Source organism: Cyclopterus lumpus, chromosome 18, assembly GCF_009769545.1.
Source record: "Cyclopterus lumpus isolate fCycLum1 chromosome 18, fCycLum1.pri, whole genome shotgun sequence".
Classification (NCBI taxonomy): Eukaryota; Metazoa; Chordata; class Actinopteri; order Perciformes; family Cyclopteridae; genus Cyclopterus; species Cyclopterus lumpus.
In genome coordinates, this window is record NC_046983.1 from 5,559,208 (window position 1) to 5,577,274 (window position 18,067).

The following is an 18,067-nucleotide window of genomic DNA, read 5'->3' on the forward strand; positions in this document are numbered from 1 at the left end:
GGGCCGGCGCAGTAGTAAAATGAAGCTGCGTTCCAAAGCACATGCTTTTTCTTTTTACTCACATACTGCAGCGGTACGTATACCGTCGCATGCAGTATGCATTCAATCGGGACACGCTAATTATTACTGTGCGTTCCAACATGCATACTAACATACTATTTAGCGTGCCAGAAAATGATTTAGTACGTCCCCAATATATAGTGTGTCAAATGCAGAATGCCAAAATTAGCAGCATGTGGGCTAGAAGGTCAAAGTTCAAGAAGCCATGTTATGAGGAAGTAGATTTAATTCATGCTGCATGCGACAGTTAGCGATAATCAATTGTATGCACAGCTGCAAATGCAATATTTTCTCAGAAAGGTTACTCAGGTACATTTGAACTGATTTAGTAACTTTTACAAAAGTAAGTACTACTCTGTACAACTGAATATAGTCGCACAGTAGCACATGCGTCGTTTCTTAGCTAATCGCCTTGCCATATACAGCAACATCTAATCTCTGTGTTGCTTGCCATGACAGCTTAGTGGACTTTACTCATGTAAATGCAGATTGGAAACAACACTTAAGGCTCCACTTTGGTCCAGAAATGATGAATTAAAACTCTTCTCTGTCCCATTTACTGTGAATGTTTCAACTTAATGTGAAAGGTTTCGTCAGGTTATTAACTATAAACATCGAGCTAATTCAGATACCGAGTGTGAATGAAAAGCCCGTCGACTGACACGGGCTGAAAAATGGAACATTCATAAAGCAAAAAAAAAAGTACTCTTATTTATCTTTTGGTTGATAAATGAAGGCAAATCAAACTTCCCCTCTAATTTAGCTAACGGTATTAATACACACACTCATAACAACAACCTTGAGTATAGGTTGGTTCGTGATTCACGAGGGACGAAAGTAAAGAGTCACCCTGCTCGGTTCACGGTTCACTATTTAAATGTTATCTCAGCTTTATGATTCCCGGAGGCCCCTTTTGGGGCGGCCGTGGCTCAGGAAGTAGAGCAAGTCGTCCCACTAATCAGTGGAACAGCGGTTTGAACGATGGCCAAGTGGCTTTTTTTTTTTTTTAGGGCAAGATACTGAACCCCAAATTGCTCCCGAAGGCCGTGCCATCGGGGGGGCGAGTGCGCGTGAATATGAGCATTCAGATTGGATCCTGACGGGCAGCTTGACACCTGTCTGTTTCATTAAAGCGCCTAAAAGGCGAGCCCATTGGCCACCGTGGGATAGTCTGGAGATCAGGACCACTCCCACTCACCGACAGGTACATTAGAGATAATATATTGACCGTCTCCCTGCGAATGCTCTTTTGTACTGTACATTCGGACATTTATGTTTTGGGGTGTGACGTTTTTATGTTGAGGAACTTTACAGCCAGTGTACTTAAATTATATCGTTGAAAATACAATTAAACCAAACTATGTTGTGTTTATGATTTACGTTTGTCTGAGAGAGTCCAACACCCCCCCCCCCCCCCAGAGAGAATTGTGTGACTTTTCTCAATATATCTATCTGAAATGGAAGATATATATATTTTTTGAATTGTTCACAACTTACAGCCAGACAAACAACCTGAGATGAGAGGGTCACAAGCCCAAAAAGGTTGGGAGCCCACCCAGGAATTACACCAGGACCAGGTAAAAACTGTGATACAAAGTTGGTTGTTTGATAAATTTGATGAAGTTATAAAGTATGTGTGGCACTATTTTTGACGTATTCGTCCAAAGCTAGTTGCTAATCGTTGGTCTGCTGTCGATGCTCGGCAGGTAGCCTCCTTACAAACTTCTTTCACTACACGTTAACTATTTATTGTACATCCCATCCAATCTTTTCCCTTTTTATAACAATTTGGCAACTCATTACTTTTCTTTGCTCACATTTTTTGGGAGACACACAAGCTGTTTTTCAAGAAACAAATTTGTAGGAAGTTTATTCAACATGAAGAAAAAGATCGCCCAGGCATTGATTGCATAAATCATCCTTTTACAGAAAGCTTCTTCACAAGACTTCACATGATTTTCCGATGTGATAATACACTTAGACATTTAGAAAAATAGGAATCGGGGCAGGGAAGTGTGTAAGACTGTGTGCGTGCGCGTGTGTGTGTGTGTGCATGCTTTTTTCTGAAAGACCTTCAGCTATGTGGTTCAGGTTTAGATTCAGGAAGTGAAAATGTAGACGGCTGCTGGAGTGTGTGTGTGTGTGTGTGCGTCCGTGTCTGATGGTTGCTGACAGGGAAATATGAGGTGCATGGGGGTGTGATGGTGGTGAGAGACACAAAATGGACGAAGAGGAAAACAATGAGGAATTCACACGGGATATAACATCTACATTTCAAAATCTGACATTTTTTCCTTTTTGAAAAACGTGAATGTTCGTCTCCAATTAAAAACACGACGCTCGCAGCAGTAAAGTGCTGAGGAGGAACCAATGCGGTCCGTCCACAAAAACTACTTATAAACAAGAGTGGGAGTGCTGAACCCACTGCTAGAAATACACACACTGTTTGTATTGTAGCGGGATATATTACAGAAAGCAGCGGCATTTGAGAGAATGGAAGGAATTTCTTTTCCGACAATAAAGAAGTGACGGTCCTACAAGGCCTCTAAGATGCTATATTTGATGAATATTGGATTTAATTTGGATTTTTAAACGGTCAATCTTCCATCCATTGTCTGTGAGTTCATCAACATGTTTTATAAGACAAAGAGTCATTCCCCAAACCTATGGGTGCAGGTTTGATCTTTCAGAGCTGTGCATTGGTCAAGACATTGTTTTTACTTCGGACTTTAAGAAACTAACTCAATTTTGAAGGGCAAAAAACATTGAAATATATATATATATTTTTGGTCTAATACCTGAACCAGCACTAACATTCCCATTAGCCTCAGCTGTACTTTGTGTTTAGTGCTAATACGCAAAAGCATGTACGAGCACGTAGAGGACGGCCTTCATGCTCACAAGACAGGAAATTATTGGTCTATATTAACAGTATTTATAACACCAATATTAAGTCTTTTTCTGATCCCAAACAATGTTTTTTTTCCAATAACAAAATCTCTGTAATATTTAATATCAACTTTTACAATAGATTTGGACTCATGAGAACTTTTCCAATACCATTGAATGACTCTTACTAGTAAATTAACTATTTTCTGACGAGTCACGATATGTCTTGGAGATGGTTATTGTGCCATCGAACAGATAAAGGCAGAAAAGAGAGACGGCTATATTTAAACCTGCATGCTTTGCAAGTACTCCCCAAAAGGCAAGCCAATAATACTATACATACAAATAACGCACAATCAAATTTGACCTTTAGAAAAGAGCACAAATTCACATCCATGTTATTTAAAATCTCAAAAAAGTAAAAACTAGTGCGACGTACATACAAAGTGTTGAAAGAAAAGACTTCACACTCGTTGTAAAGATAATAATATCATCATAAATGAGAACTGCTTGATTCATCCGACGTCTCACACACACACACACACACACACACACACACACACAGACGCTGCATTGTATAAAATAATCAAGAGTTTATAGTGTCGAGATCTGACGCTTGCAGACGTGCTCTCAGCTTCTTGAGGCACCGGTGATATAAAAGTGGAAGGTGCATGCACAGCTTTACAGTCAGTCTTATAAAGGGAGTGTACGCACATTTTATTACACGATACGAAGGCGAAGATGAATACCGGGTATTTCTCTTTTTTTTTTTATATGAAGCCCTTTATCTACAGCACAGCTTCCAGCACATCTGTTCTCTCGGCAGATCGAGGCATTTTTATCCACTTTGGGTCTTGGCTTTAATCCAAAAGTCTGTGTCTTTTATGTTCCAAAAAAAACGGCACACGGCGAAACAAAAAAAAAAAAAAAAAGATTCCACGAATGTCGGAGCCGTCTGTCAAATCAAATGTTTTTGGGGGGTAAAATACGACAAAATATGTTAAAAAAAAAAAAAAGAAGAAGAAAAGGAGAAGTTTGTTTCGTCGTTCTCGGACGAGTCTCATCAGTTAACTTTAAAGATGCTGAAGATGTGAGGCGAGGCGGAGGGGTTGCCCAGGGTGTGCAGTCTGAAGGACGAGCCCGTGATGGCCTGCAGCTCCGTGCCTTTGTCCAGTCGCAGGAGGCCGGACACCTGGCAGGGCTTCAGGAAGTGGAAAGGGTGCGGCCCGGCGGAGGGAGTCGTCCCGTAACCCTCCATGCACTGCAGCTTCTGAGGCCTCTGGCCGCTGGTCACCACATCCAGCTTCACATACTGAGACTGCTCCTCGTTGAACAACACCTGAGGACACGGAGATCATCCCATCGAGGGAGGTTAGCGGACACGGCAAGGAGAACTGGGTTTCTTCTCAGCTATTCGGATGAAAACCTAAATAGACTGCCTCAGGGTATCCAAGGCCTCGCTATCGTCATTTTTTCTTTCTTTCTTTGTTTTTTCTTTGGCTGAGATTTTCTCCAGACCTCTGTCAACTTGACAAGACCGAGGCCTGGCTACATGAGATTAAAACGAAACCTGATATCCAACGCTCTAAAGAAACAGGATGTGTACCAGTACACTATGACCGATGTTTGTGCAAAAATAAAAGGCAGTTTTTTTTTTTAATGAGGTCAGAAAACGTAGAAGTGTTGTTTGCGTCCCGAGACTCTGCTCAACCACTTCATCTCAGGAGGCGAGGAAGACAAATTCAAGAGCAAACTCGTTTTACTAAATAGTTTTGATTTAAAAGAAAAATGAAGGGCATGAAAGACTTTTAAAAGACATTTCAGTGACACTTGTATGAACTGTTCGATACCAGCGGCCACGGTTTGGTACTGAATACCTCCGATAACACAAGGATGAATAAATAAATGTCTTTACATTTGAGGAAATGGTCTCATCTCAGACAATTAGCAAAGTTATTGATTTCCACGAGCAAAGTGTCCGATCAAAGACAACAAATCAGACCGAGAGGACATTTAGCAACGTCGGCTTTTGCCACTCGGTGCCATGTGGAGAACACGAGGATGACGAGAGCAATGTCGGCGCATTGGGTCCTTGATGAACTACAACTCCCAGCACAACCTCACCTGGCAGAACAGGAAGTAGACGCCCGCTTTCTCCACGGTGAAGGTGCCTTGTTCCTTGTTGTACCTCACCGCTTTACTCATATTCAACGTCCTCTCCTCCCAACCCTTAATGACGCCACCCTCTCCCACTGACACACACACACACACACACACACACACACACGGTTAATCAACCCACAGACAGAAATGTCACCGATTGTCTCCCATCCCTCATATTTACGACTTACCTTGCTGAGAGGAGACTTTGGTTACTGGTGGAAAGTAAAAGAGACATTGAAAGAGAGAGAAAAGGGAAAGTCAATTAAGATTTTACGAGTGCAATCGTATAGGGGTATATGATTGAAACCTCTTCAGCAGATGCTACACGAGACGGCTATAACGGATCTGCCAAGCCACTTACTCTCGAAATGAGACGCCGCTTTCTTTCCATTTCCATTCCTCCCTCGCAGCACCCCCCCTTCGGAAGGCAAAGGAGAGACAGAAAATGAATGGCAGAGAAAAATACTTCTGCGGTTTTTTTGATAAAAACAACCATTACCATCTGTATCTGTCTAATAACACGGTATGCTAATTTGCAGCCATTTAGATTCAACATGGCTTTTTTTTTTTTTTTTTAAACGCGGTGAGCAGATGGGCAAAGGATTTCCTGTCACATGCTTCAATATATTTCCTCAAACTGTTATTTTCAGTCAAAAGCGTGTGCCTCCTTTTTTTTTTTTTTTGCCTGTGGGGGCTAATCTTAGTGCCAGCTGGTTGCAGTCATCTAGAAAATACAGAGAAAGAAGAAAGATGGGGTGAAGGAGGATGTGTAGCTCTGTGTGTTGGGAGGGGGGTGGGGGGGCGAAAACAAGATAGACAGCGGAAAAGTGAAAGCACTAAATGTAGCCTGAGAGACAAAGCTTAGAACACTAAATAAGAGAAATGAAGTGCCGGAAAAAGAGAGTCAAAAAGGTCTTTGGCTGCTCTGTGACCCAAAAGAGTTGATCAAGAACAGAGTGAAGCAACGGCTCCGGCCCCTGCTCGGATAAATACAATAAATAAAATACAATACTAAAAGGCCAGAGCTGCAGAATGCCTGCTCTTGTTACTCACTAAAGGTTTATTTTAGCTTTTTTGCAATCCGGCCTACGGGGAGCGATTTCACAGATACAATTCAAATACTGTACGTATGCGCTGGGAAATACATACTTTAGGTTTGGGAGACGGAGCAGCCAAACACCGGGCCCCCCCCCCCGCCATCACACAGGAATATTAAGTCCCTGCTAAAATAACTCACAGGTGGGTGACCCTGTAGATTTAGGATTTGCTATGGGCGAGCGTAAAGCCCTCAGGCGGGCCCGGGTTTCCTGACTCGGGCTGTCAGTCATCAGGAGGGAACATAACAGCAGTGTCCTGCTGAAACGCTGCACGTCGATGGTCAACTTTCCACTGACTGGGAAAAGCTGTTCTTTTTTTTTTTTTTGGGAAGACAAAGTCCGATATCATTTACTAACGAAAAAAATAGGAGGATAACGATGCATAGATATGTTGGCGAGGGCCTCTAAACGAATCCTTTTGTCAAATTTTTTTGGAATCCGGCGTCTCGAAGGTTCACTCTCGGACACAATGCAAACAATCGAGCGATCCCGTGATGGTGACGCAAGCGGAAGGCTATAAATACCGCAATGATAGGTCATCAAATATCACCGCTTTCACAACAAATCGTTGGCGTGTGCTCGGTGGGGGGGGAGAAGAAAAGAAAAATTCTTATTTCATTGCCCAAAAGCGTGCAACAAGGCCTCGCTCTTGCGCCAGCTGGTTTTCTGGGCTTCGAGGCCGTTCTGGTCGGACCTGTAATTTCTGAAACAGTCATCCAGCTGCCTACTTTTTTTTTTTTTTTTTTTTTTTCCTGTGTCAACTTTTAGCAGCGGGTTGTGCTTGCGGCCCCGCGAGCCCCGACCAAAGTGGCATGTGGGCCGAGACTGGCCAGCGTTTGTGTTAAATGTTCTACCCCGGACCAAAACCACAGAGCACAGTCGGTAGGTATTGTGTCTGTGGTGATTCGGGGGACGCCTAAAAAGCACAACACTTCTTATATGTTGGTGGTGTTGAAAGTAAAAAATAAATACAATAAATGCTTTGCAATACCGTCTCTCTTCACTCTTTGTCCCACCAGCAGCTCTCTCTTCTCCAGAATGAGCTGAACAATGGCCTTCCTCTGTGTATTGACCTGTTGAAAGAGAGAGAGAGAAAAAGCGCACTATTAACAAACGTCCAATAAGTTTATTATGACTTTTGTCTGGCACGGATCCCACGCAGCCACAGACGGCCTCCTCCAGCCAGCCACATAAACAGGCTCGTCTTTTCCAGGATCCTGCCCCTGCTGCCGTGCTCGCTTTAGAATAGGTCTACCACTTCCTCCGAGACCGGTTGCGACACCTAATGCATGTTTTTAGTGCTTCGCATTCCTCACATCTTTACTCCCGTTTCTGAGAAAGAAATTACCTTCTTTCTTCTTTCTTTTTTTTGTGTCAAGCCAGCAAAGTGTTAAATCCTTGGCTGGGGGCCCACTGAATGACTGATGGAGGCCTATATGAAGAAAGAGGAACGCCGGCTCAGAGAAAGTCTAAATTTACTGCTACTGTGGAAATGGAAGGCAGTGAGTTGCTCTTCGCTCTCCAGGCGTTCACTCGCTGGCTCTCATCAGTGAGTTGGCCAACGGTCAAATGGACAGAATGGGGCCCCTCGGGAAAGGCTCCAGCATCAACACTCCACGTGTCCAATTTTGGGGTCTATGTGTGTGCATGTGTGTGTGAGTCTGTGAGTGTGCAGGTCTGTCAACATGACACACCGCCAACCTGTCCTCCTGATACAAATCCTTTGTAAATACTGTGAACTTGAAACCAGAAGAGTTTCCATTTTAGCTCCTTTTAGAGAAATCCATTCGCCTTGTGATGCAACCCTCGTGCTGGAGTATCTAACACGTGCTGCAAGTGCACGAAGTATCAAAACGCGCACCGTGCATTGAGATCGCACCGCCAAAAACTCCTGCCCCCGTGCACGAGAAGTGGCCGCGTGCACGTTGCAACAAAAAAAAAAAAAAAAAAGCGCTTTACACTGTGCCACACACTGTGTCACCCGGCCTCGTTCGTGCCTCGGGCCTCTTGCTGCAGTCGGTTGGGTATGAAGTGCTCTCGTGCCAAATAGTTGAGGCTTTCCAGTAAATTGAGATAAAACTGGAGCACGACTATGGCACCAGAATAATTAAACATGGCGGAGGGGTTGGCCACACACAATAAGCTTGCAGCTCCACACAAACCTGACTGCACTTATTGGTAAGCAATAAAAGTGCCAAGCAGAGAAAGGGTGCAATAGAATAGAGTACGTGCATGGAGGGGAGGAGGAGGAGGAGGAGGAGGGGGGGGCATTTTTAGTTTCTTCTCCATACCCCCCCTGCGAAGATTCCCGTAAAAAAAAAAAAAAAAAGTTACATAACGAAACACTTCAAGGTCTGCAATAGTTGTGTAAATATTATTAATGTTGTTGTTGTTGTGACAAAATATGCATGCTATGTGTGGTTGTTTGAGTAGGTACACGAACCTGCTCCATACGGTCCTGCAGGATCTTAAAGGACTGGGACAGGTCCCGCGTCTGTCGCCAAGTCCACGCCGTGAACAGCGCGCTGCACGCGGCCAGAGACAGCGCCACCAGGGCCAGAGAAGCCCAGACGACCCGCAGCTTGCGCACTCGCCTCCGCTGCAGAATCCGATGCATGTTGGCGCAGACTGCACTGCTACTCGCCGCCGCAGACCATCCACTTCAACTTCATTCCAGCAGAGCATGAAGTCCCTCCAAATGCGTTTCTGTCCAAATGGCCATTTCGGCGAGAAAGACGCGCGCGCGCGTGCGGGCGCGGGCGCGCGGGCTGTCCGCAACTAACACCCACTGCTGTCGGAACGGGCACACCTTTGCTTAATTCTCGGGTTTTATCTGACAGATGATTTTTTTTTTTTTTTTTTTTTTAAAGCGACCAAACATCCGATCTCAGAGCCACCATCCTCCGCGTGCCTCCAAACACAAGAGCCGTGCTCCTCGCGCACATCAACTGTTGCATCCTGCGCCTTGTGATTCGTTGACTCAGCTCTCTCGTCTTCCCTTTAAACAGCGCGCTGGGGGGTCACTCTATTAGACAGACCGACTGAGCACACATGAATTCACTCACACACGCACGCGCACTGACTTGGAGGTGAACTTTCCGCGCCCCCCTTGGCGAGTCCCCGATGATGGGATGCCAGCGTGCATCCGCCGTAAAAGCCAACGAGGTGAGCGTCGGTGAAAGCATACGAGGCGCAGAGGGGCTTCCTCCGCGGCTCGAGTCCCTGTCATCAACTGGCATGCCGTGGAAATATGTGCCAGTCACGCGTGTAACAGTTCCGTTTGTGACCACACGGGGGCGGTGGTGTATCGGCAGTGGTGGCCATGAGGCTGGTCATCCAGTGCGCCATGAGTGTCCGAGCCAACGACTGATATTGATCCAAATAGACAATTTATTAATTACTAATATATAAGATTATATAATATTCCACCAAACATTATGATATTACACTTTTCTTCCATCTGGGCATCGCACAGTTATCATTTCTTCATTTCTAACCTAATTTTATTTGAAGCGTGTGCGCATATGCATATGTTTTATTGTATATTTACTGTGTGTGTGCATTTTATTTTACAATGTTTGAGATTTACGTTCTATTTTAAATTCTCATTTGAGCATTTTTATTTTACAGGAGGTGTTAGTAGGCCCCCTATAGGCCAAGTGCCATCGCATACAGCCTATGGTTTCACCTTTTTATAATCCTTTTTTTAAAGCTCAAACTAATGCATTTATATATTTGAATTGAAGTCGTTATTTTTTTCATATGTGAATCATTTTCAATTTACAATTTACTTTATAAAAGAAGAAAAAAAGCATCCATTAGCCGGGTTGTACAGCGTCACCTGCGGTCTGCGGTTTTATTCTTTCAACTGGACCGAGCAGTGAAACAAGGATACAGCAGAACGCTTGGTTCAGGAAAGATGAAATACATTTCTCATGCAGGTTCTATAGGCTAAGTAAGTATCAGGATTTCTGGAACAGCGAGGTACTTTTTGTGGCCCCTTCAAACATGTTGCCGGTCACGTGAAAACACCTTGAGAATCCCAAAATGGATTTCACCCAGATATGAACCATCTTTATTTTCAACCCCTTCAAAGACAAAAGCAGATAGATACTTTTGACACATTAACATTCATGCCTCTGCTAGAAATGATTTCACATATGAAGACTGGGTTACACACCAATGTTTAGTTAAACTGACAACACTGCAGTACTCACATACACACCCTGCATACTAAATATGTCTTTTGTATTCTAAGTTGCTTTCAAAGTCAGATTTATTGCCAATATTTGACAGGAATCAGGCTTTAATCTTGGCCTTTGACACTGTTCTATGAATCCATGCTGGAAACAAAGCTAATTTATAGATGGGGGCTGGAAATCTGAAGGGAAGTTGCAGCCAAGAAAGGTTATAAATACCTCTTAATGTTGCCTTGACTCTGTATTGATTCTTTGAGCATGCACTCTCCAATAGCATTAAATGCATCAGGAGAAACTTTAGACCTTGGGTCCAACGTATACTGGAGCACACACGTTTCTCTACAAAATTTTCCTTTCCGAGAGCAGCAATCGGGCCTAATATTCACCCTCTTCCTTCACAGCACATTCGATTTACTTTAAAAGGTAGATTTTGCACATCAATCTGCATAAATATCCGATATCCTAAAGATTTTAAACAAATCTGCATACTTTTTTGTAAACAAAGTAAGAAAAGCAAAAGCCACACAAGAGGTTCTTACTTGTTTAGAATGATGTAAAATAAACTAAATATAAACCACAACTCAGACTGTTTTCATTACATTGTTGGAAATGATACAGAAAGCCCACTATTTTCTTTTTTTTAAAAATTAGACTGGATATAAAACAGAAGTGCAGACCAGAATTATTCCCCTTTGTTTTAGCAGAACAGGTTCAAAGACACGGCCTGAGCCCAGTGCCAGACTTTCATTTTCTTAAATTGCACCAGATGGATCCTTTATGTTTGATATTAGGCACATTTCTTTGAAACCTGTCCACAGAGGGTGTTGTATTTTTCTGCATTCCGGTCCTGCTCAATTTCATCGTTTAGTACATACAATAGCGTCCATGGCCCTAAATTAAGAAAACAGTGCAAATACCTGTACATTGTGCTACACAACAGCTTTACAGCACTCCTTATCAGACGAGGGAAGAGGTGACTGACTCTTAGGTCGCCGTTGTCATACTTTATACATTTAAAGGGATAAGATACCAAAAACTCACTCTTTTCCATCAGTCATACAATAAGATGCACAGTACGTCTCGGCTTCGTGATGCATAAGGTTTTTGTGGAATTTTGTGCAAAATAAAAAAACAATTTCCTAGATGATTATTGTGTTAAGACTTCCTCCACAACCCCCCACACACACACACACACACACACACACACTCCCGTCAGACCTTTCTCGTGCTCATATGTTTGACATTCTTTTCACAAAGAGGTTATGTTATCTGATCCATTTAACACCAAAATAAAAAAGGTGCTCGGAGTCAAAACATATCACAAGGGAAAAACACCAAACACAGATTTCAGTACCTTGGTTGTACTATTGAAATGTATCCCAGAGGCCGCGTTCCAATACTTAAAACTGCATCTTTGACTTACTAAGTAATAAGCCAACTGTCTATTTGTTAAACCCCTTTTTTTTTGTTACATCGTGTAGTAATTATACACACACACTGCACACCTAAATATTAATTTCAAACTATTATCTATTCTTGACTTTTGTTTACAAAGTTACTCCTCAAAGTCCAATTTATTGCAAATAATGGACAGGAATCAGGGTTGAACTTAGTCTTTGACATTTTAAGGAATACCAATTTCTATAATTTATAACTCTCGCGGGAAGTTGCAGACAATAAAGTTCCTATATCACTTCATGTTCCCTTGGAGTCTATAATAACAATACTATTATACTAATAATAATACTTAATAGATGTAGTATAGCACCATTCATAAAACACGATTCACAAAAGGCCTTACAAGAATAAAATATTATCAAAAATATAAATTAAGTTAAAATCAATCAAAAAATAATAATTAAAACACACAAATTACAAACACTGGGAAGAACAAAGTGACACAAAAGCCAGTTTAAATAAGTGATGTTATTTAAACTGGACGTATTGATATTCTTGTGGCATGCACTATGTAATAGCACGATGACAACACATTAAATGTACTTTTGTGTGTAGATTTTGCACATTGAAGCAAATACGTAAACATGAATGTTTTACAATTCAATACCCCCCAGAAGGAAAAAAACAATACTGAAAATGTTGCGTTAGCTAATAAGCAAATGCTCGCCAACCGCTAACAAAATATTACAGTCTGCAATTGTTAATATTGTAAACTGAATATGTGCTGTGCTAGCAATACTAATAAACTGAGTAAAAGGTAACTTAAGAGGGGGCGGAGCTTAACAAACAGCCAATTCTTTCTAATGATCTGCATTTAGAGAAATCGGCTTAACGATTGTCACGGTCAGGTTTTGGAACGGGGCCCCTTGTCTCTCTCTCTCTCTCTCTCTCTCTCTCTCTCTCTCTCTCTCTCTCTCTCTCTCTCTCTCTCTCTCTCTCTCTCTCTCTCTCTCTCTCTCTCTCTCTCTCTCTCTCTCTCTCTCTCTCTCTCTCTCTCTCTCTCTCTCTCTCTCTCTCTCTCTCTCTCTCTCTCTCTCTCTCTCTCTCTCTCTCTCTCTCTCTCCCCCTCCCTCCCTGCACTCAGGTGCCGGGTTAAGGTTGGGCCAGGTGCTCCAGCGCCTCCCCTTCGCAGCGCATACAGTGGTAGCCCATGCTCGCCGTGACGTCCACGCTGCCCTGGCTGAAGTAAAAGTCCAGAGATTGTTTGTTCCAGTCCAGGACGGTGAAGTTGAGCTGGTTGCAGCCGGCGGCGAGGCCCAGCTGCGGGGGGGGGAGCAGGAAGACAGACATGAGTGCTGCCCGCGTTGAAAAAAGGCCCACGGCTCAACGTGCAGGGTGCATTTCCACCTCACTATTCAGTCAAATTAGGGATTGATGTTCACTCACCTGAGCTACCTTGCTCATAAGTGCTTTACCAATGCCCTTCCCTGAAAGACAGATGTCACGAATTACTTGAGAATTTCCTGCACACACTGACATATTTTTATTCATGTTTTCACCCTAAGCCCTTATATTTACTTCATTATTGTTATGAAGTAGCAGTAATGGAGTAGATATAATACACATAACAGATAGCAGTGCACTGTACCTCTGAAGTCGGGCATCACGTACAGATCCTCCATGTACACGGCTCTGCCTGACATTGAGCTGTAGGAATAGAAGTAAAGTGCGTATCCAATCTTCGTGTGGCCTGAAAATAAACAAAATATGTGAAGGAACTGGTGATTTGAATTCCATTAATTCACTTTTAAAAAGCAGCATATAACTTGTTTATTCATTCTATTAAACATATTCGACTTAATTAGCGACATTGCACCGTCAGACAGTTTGCACTACATGCTTGTAGCTTCATAAACTGGCAAAAGAGATATTAAATAATGGATTTGTTGTCCAGGGAATTACATACATTCATATCTTGTGGATAGCGGCTTAATTTCAGGATGGCAACAACCGGCTATCTTTTTTAACCGGTAGAAATTCCCAGTGACTTTTGTCTTTTCTTCCGTTTTGGTGCGGTTATTTTTAGGATGATCATAACTCATTTTGGAGTCAGATATCTGTGGGCTGTGGTGACTGGATGGAAAAAAAGGTTGGCGTCATGGAAGAAAAAGGCCCAGCTGGGCAGCAGAGCGTCTGTTAATGTTCTCATCACTGTATTGTGAGGAAAAGCAGTGCGTTAGCTTTGTTATATAAGCATTTTGTAAGGAGAGGCCACATCAGCAGTGAGCCGGTATATTAGGTACCATAGCTCATAAATACAGACTGATGAGGGAACTGCCTGACAACAAGTGTTACATGTTTCTACTCTAAAAGCATCATCATTTGGCAAGTTGGGAAAAACTAATTCAGAATATTTAATGACATAATTCAATCAGCATTTAAAATCAATATCTTTATACGTCTGTAGGGAAGTCATTGAAAGGACTAATTGACTCACTTTTTACTAATGTAATATCATCCAAGTTGCTGTAGTCAACATTATTTAAGCAATCATTTACTAAATGTAGTGTGAAATAGTGACACACCCACTGAGAATGATCACCTGACTCTGCAGTTCCTCTCAAGAGCGTTTTAATGTCCTTCAGCTCATGGTTTCGGTTTAACGTACCGCAGCGTTCCTGTTCTGCTTCGCTCTCACCGGGCTTTGTTTTCAGACGCGGGGCGGCTGTTATCAGCAAAGAAGACGAGGCCATCTAATAAATATTGAACGAAGCGGAGCGTTTAGCTGCTTAAGAGCCAGATATTTCCCTCAGGAGTTGGTAGAGACCAAAAACAGAGCTAAAAAATAGGGAATAATGGATTTACAGGTCACCAGGATGCCTAAAGACGCGACTTGAAATGAATGATAATGTTGCTCCATATCCGTTGGAAAAAATGTTGTTGATTGAAGAAGCAACCGTGTGCCGACAGGTTTGGCATATCAACAATAAATCAAGTAAACTAAGTGTAGCGAGAATGACTTTCGAGAAGAAATAAATGAAGATAGAGAGCAGGAACCACAGCTTTGTGAGTGTTGCAATCTCAGAGATTGTGCGTATATTGGACTATTGGAGGCTTCAAAACGCATCAGTAAAAAGCTGTTCATATAGAACCTTAAGAGACCTTTACCCTGTCACACACATTTTAGTTTCTTTAAGAAGTATCCCCATATTACATATTGCTCTCGTCTTGATTTCCTAATAATAAACGTATCAGAAAGCTGCACTCTCCCCCAGATGTGTCTGCAACAACCACCGCTGTGATGTGCAGTTGAATAAATACAACCCCACAATTGGCCAACGCAATTCATTCAAACTCAAAACCAAGCGGCAAGCGGCTCGAAGTGGTCGACCGGGCACCTGGAATACAATGCCGTTTTCCTGCAGCAGAATGCGAGAACACAACATATCTGGGTTTCTTCTTCCCTACTGCAGTCCACATTTATCTTTGTGAGCTAGGGCCTCTTATTACGCAATCTTAAGGGTGAAGGACAAGACATGATAATAGTATTTACATCTGCAAAACGATTTGAAACAATCATGTGGGTTGGCTAGATGCATGGTTTAGACTTTCTAAAGGAGCCACTTTACGCAGGGGGGAAGGCTCAAACTCAAATTAAAGGATTAATCGGTGTTGAAATTGCATAGTCGGGGAAATAAATGCTGCACGTCAGACTTCTGGCCACATTCCAAATAGTGAGTTCATGCACTAAACAGGCAAGAGGTGATAAAACTACCTGCTGTTACATCAGAGAGGCTGCACGGGAACAGAGGCGTGGTTGCACAACAATGTTTCTTGTGCACGAGAGGCTTGTTTTTTTAATTAAGTTTAGGTTGCATGAAATTGAAGAGCTGTACAACTCCGTCACGCACGCATGCGCACGGTTTGAGGCGGTAAGTACACAATGCTATCGATGGTTTCTTCCTCACCGTCTTTGGTTTTGTGCTGTTCCGGCACCTCGGCGACGATCCCATGGAAGAACGGGTTCTTGGAGAAGCCGTCCTGCTCCAAGTCTGTATAGATAATATTTTTTTTAAAAGTCATTTCACCTGAAATTAGGGTTTAATACCCCATGTCACAAAGATGTGGTTAGGAACTACTGTTGAGGCTTTAAATGTTTGTTTGCCAGATTACATTCCTATACTTCTGCACCTCTTAAATCAACTGAAATTCTACTATATATATATATATATATATATATATATATATATATATATATATATATATAGTATTTACATCTGCAGAATGATGATTTTATATATATACGTATATACATATATATATATATATATATATATATATATATATATATATATTGTTTTTTTTCAAATCATTCTACAAATGTAAATACTATTATCATATATATATATATATATATATATATATATATATATATATATAATGCTTAAGTAAAGCATTTTTTAATTGCCTTTGTGTCTGAAATGTGCTTTATAAATGCATTTCACCTCACTGTGAAAGTAATTGTTTGTGTTGGCATTAAAGTTTACATTGAACTTAGTCTTTACAGACAGCAGCCCACATATCCCACATATCTCACATATCTCACATATCTCGCCAATAGGTTCATTCATTCATTATCTCTTCTGGAGCTTTTGATCATGTCACACAATCTTAGTTCCTCCTCATGAAGGATAAATGAGCAAACCTGTATAGGTAGGCAAGAAACACTAAGTGCCAGGGAAGATGGAAATGTCAAGTTTCTTATATTTTAACTAGGAAAACTGTGTCCGAGGAAGATCATGTGCCATCATCGAAAGCTCCAGAACGGCTACTGAATGGACTTCATAGTGAGATCTTTCTCAAAAGGTCACGATTGAACTGTCCTTCGAGGATACTGTCTGACCTGTATTTCCCCTCTTTTTGCTGTGCAGGTCAAACAAATGTAATCATAAAAGTCAAAGCAGAGAATATTATATATGTTGCACAGCTGTTACCTCTCTGTGTGACTTTCACTTGGTCTGCTACCTTCTCATATTCAGACAGCTCCTGTGAAAAACATACAAACATCACATCACTCATTGGGCCCAGTACACGTGTGAAGTACCACAAAGTTTCCTGAAACACGTCAGTGAGCCATGTGTCCTTATTTGCACTGAAACTAATGCGCATACAATGTGAGCAGCAGTGCATCCAATAACGTGATAATTGTCCTATTCTAGCTACGCGTCGTGTCTTTGAGGTGACGTGGGTCCGCGTGAGTCATATGGGCTCTCCTGAATGTCGCACGTGTCTGGCTCACCACGATCATCCGCGCGATGTCCTTGCAGTCCTCCACGTTGGCGGCGCGGATTGAGAAGTCCATGTTGTGTGGGTCTGGCGGTGATGAAGAAGAAGAAGAAGACGATGATGATGGTGGTGGTGGTGATGATGATGATGATGAGATGCGGACAACATGTGCGGCGGTCCTCCGGTTGGTTCCTGTGGATCCGGACGGATGTGCGTAACGTGCGCAAAGGACTGTGGAGGTCACCGGCTACACGGAGAGCCGAGCTGAGAGCGCCCTCCCCCAGGAAGGAGGGGACTGTGCATTTCCTCAGAAACCTACACGCTTCAAAACTATGCGACCTCAATTAGTATAATTAGTATAATTATTAGATTAGATGTCGGTTCAGATGCTTTGCAGCCTTTTCCAGAGGGATTCAAACCATCTGGTTATTTGTTCTTCACAATGGAGATTAACTTTTCTATAAAGATTTTTTTTTTCTTCTAAAGCATTAGTAAACCGTGGTAAATACACGTATACGTCATATTCAGTTATTGTGGATTCTTTACTGTGTTTTATTTTTTTATTTCTCTTGTACTTTACCCCCCTTGCTGCTGTACTCCTCTACATTTACACACTGCGGGACTAGACTAATAAAGGAATATCTTATCTTATCTTACGTTTTTTATCTCGTTTTTTTTTTTACTATTGTTTCTCTCTCTCTCTCTCTCTCTCTCTCTATATATATATTATATTAAAGTATCCTTTTAACTTGTTACTTGTGTTGTTGTTGACCCCCTGATCTTTTACAGAGGACCACCGTTTTCTAAAGTTTGAAATGTGCTGAGGACATTCATGCTGAAGGCAATAACCCCCTTTTGATTTCCTCATGATGATGTTATAATAATAATTGTGTATGGCGTAATACCCACTGAAGCCTCTAGAGGGCCCCAAGCGAGGATTTAGACTGTTAATCTTGTTATGTCTCTGCAGTTCAG

The 18,067-nt window shown here is 42.1% G+C and overlaps 2 protein-coding genes and 1 long non-coding RNA gene across 3 annotated transcripts; 1 reads left to right on the forward strand and 2 right to left on the reverse strand.

The window, feature by feature from the left end:
- Nucleotides 1-1,906: 1,906 nt before the first annotated feature.
- On the reverse strand, nt 1,907-9,463 carry tnfsf12 (TNF superfamily member 12). The gene is made up of 6 exons (XM_034556572.1): nt 8,653-9,463; nt 7,201-7,282; nt 5,474-5,530; nt 5,301-5,324; nt 5,074-5,201; nt 1,907-4,288 (listed from the first exon to the last, which is right to left on the reverse strand). Exons 1-6 carry the CDS (start codon nt 8,824-8,826, stop codon nt 4,013-4,015), a joined length of 741 nt encoding a protein of 246 aa, XP_034412463.1. The 5' UTR covers nt 8,827-9,463; the 3' UTR covers nt 1,907-4,012.
- A 3,424-nt stretch (nt 9,464-12,887) lies between these two features.
- On the reverse strand, nt 12,888-17,168 carry LOC117748190 (diamine acetyltransferase 2-like). The gene is made up of 6 exons (XM_034557835.1): nt 17,106-17,168; nt 16,801-16,852; nt 15,775-15,858; nt 13,455-13,556; nt 13,253-13,293; nt 12,888-13,126 (listed from the first exon to the last, which is right to left on the reverse strand). The coding sequence occupies exons 1-6, from the start codon at nt 17,166-17,168 to the stop codon at nt 12,959-12,961; spliced, it is 510 nt and encodes a 169-aa protein (XP_034413726.1). The 3' UTR covers nt 12,888-12,958.
- Nucleotides 15,432-17,743, forward strand: LOC117748191. The gene is made up of 2 exons (XR_004611529.1): nt 15,432-15,738; nt 17,026-17,743. It is a non-coding gene; the product is annotated as an uncharacterized LOC117748191 (long non-coding RNA).
- Nucleotides 17,744-18,067: the final 324 nt, after the last annotated feature.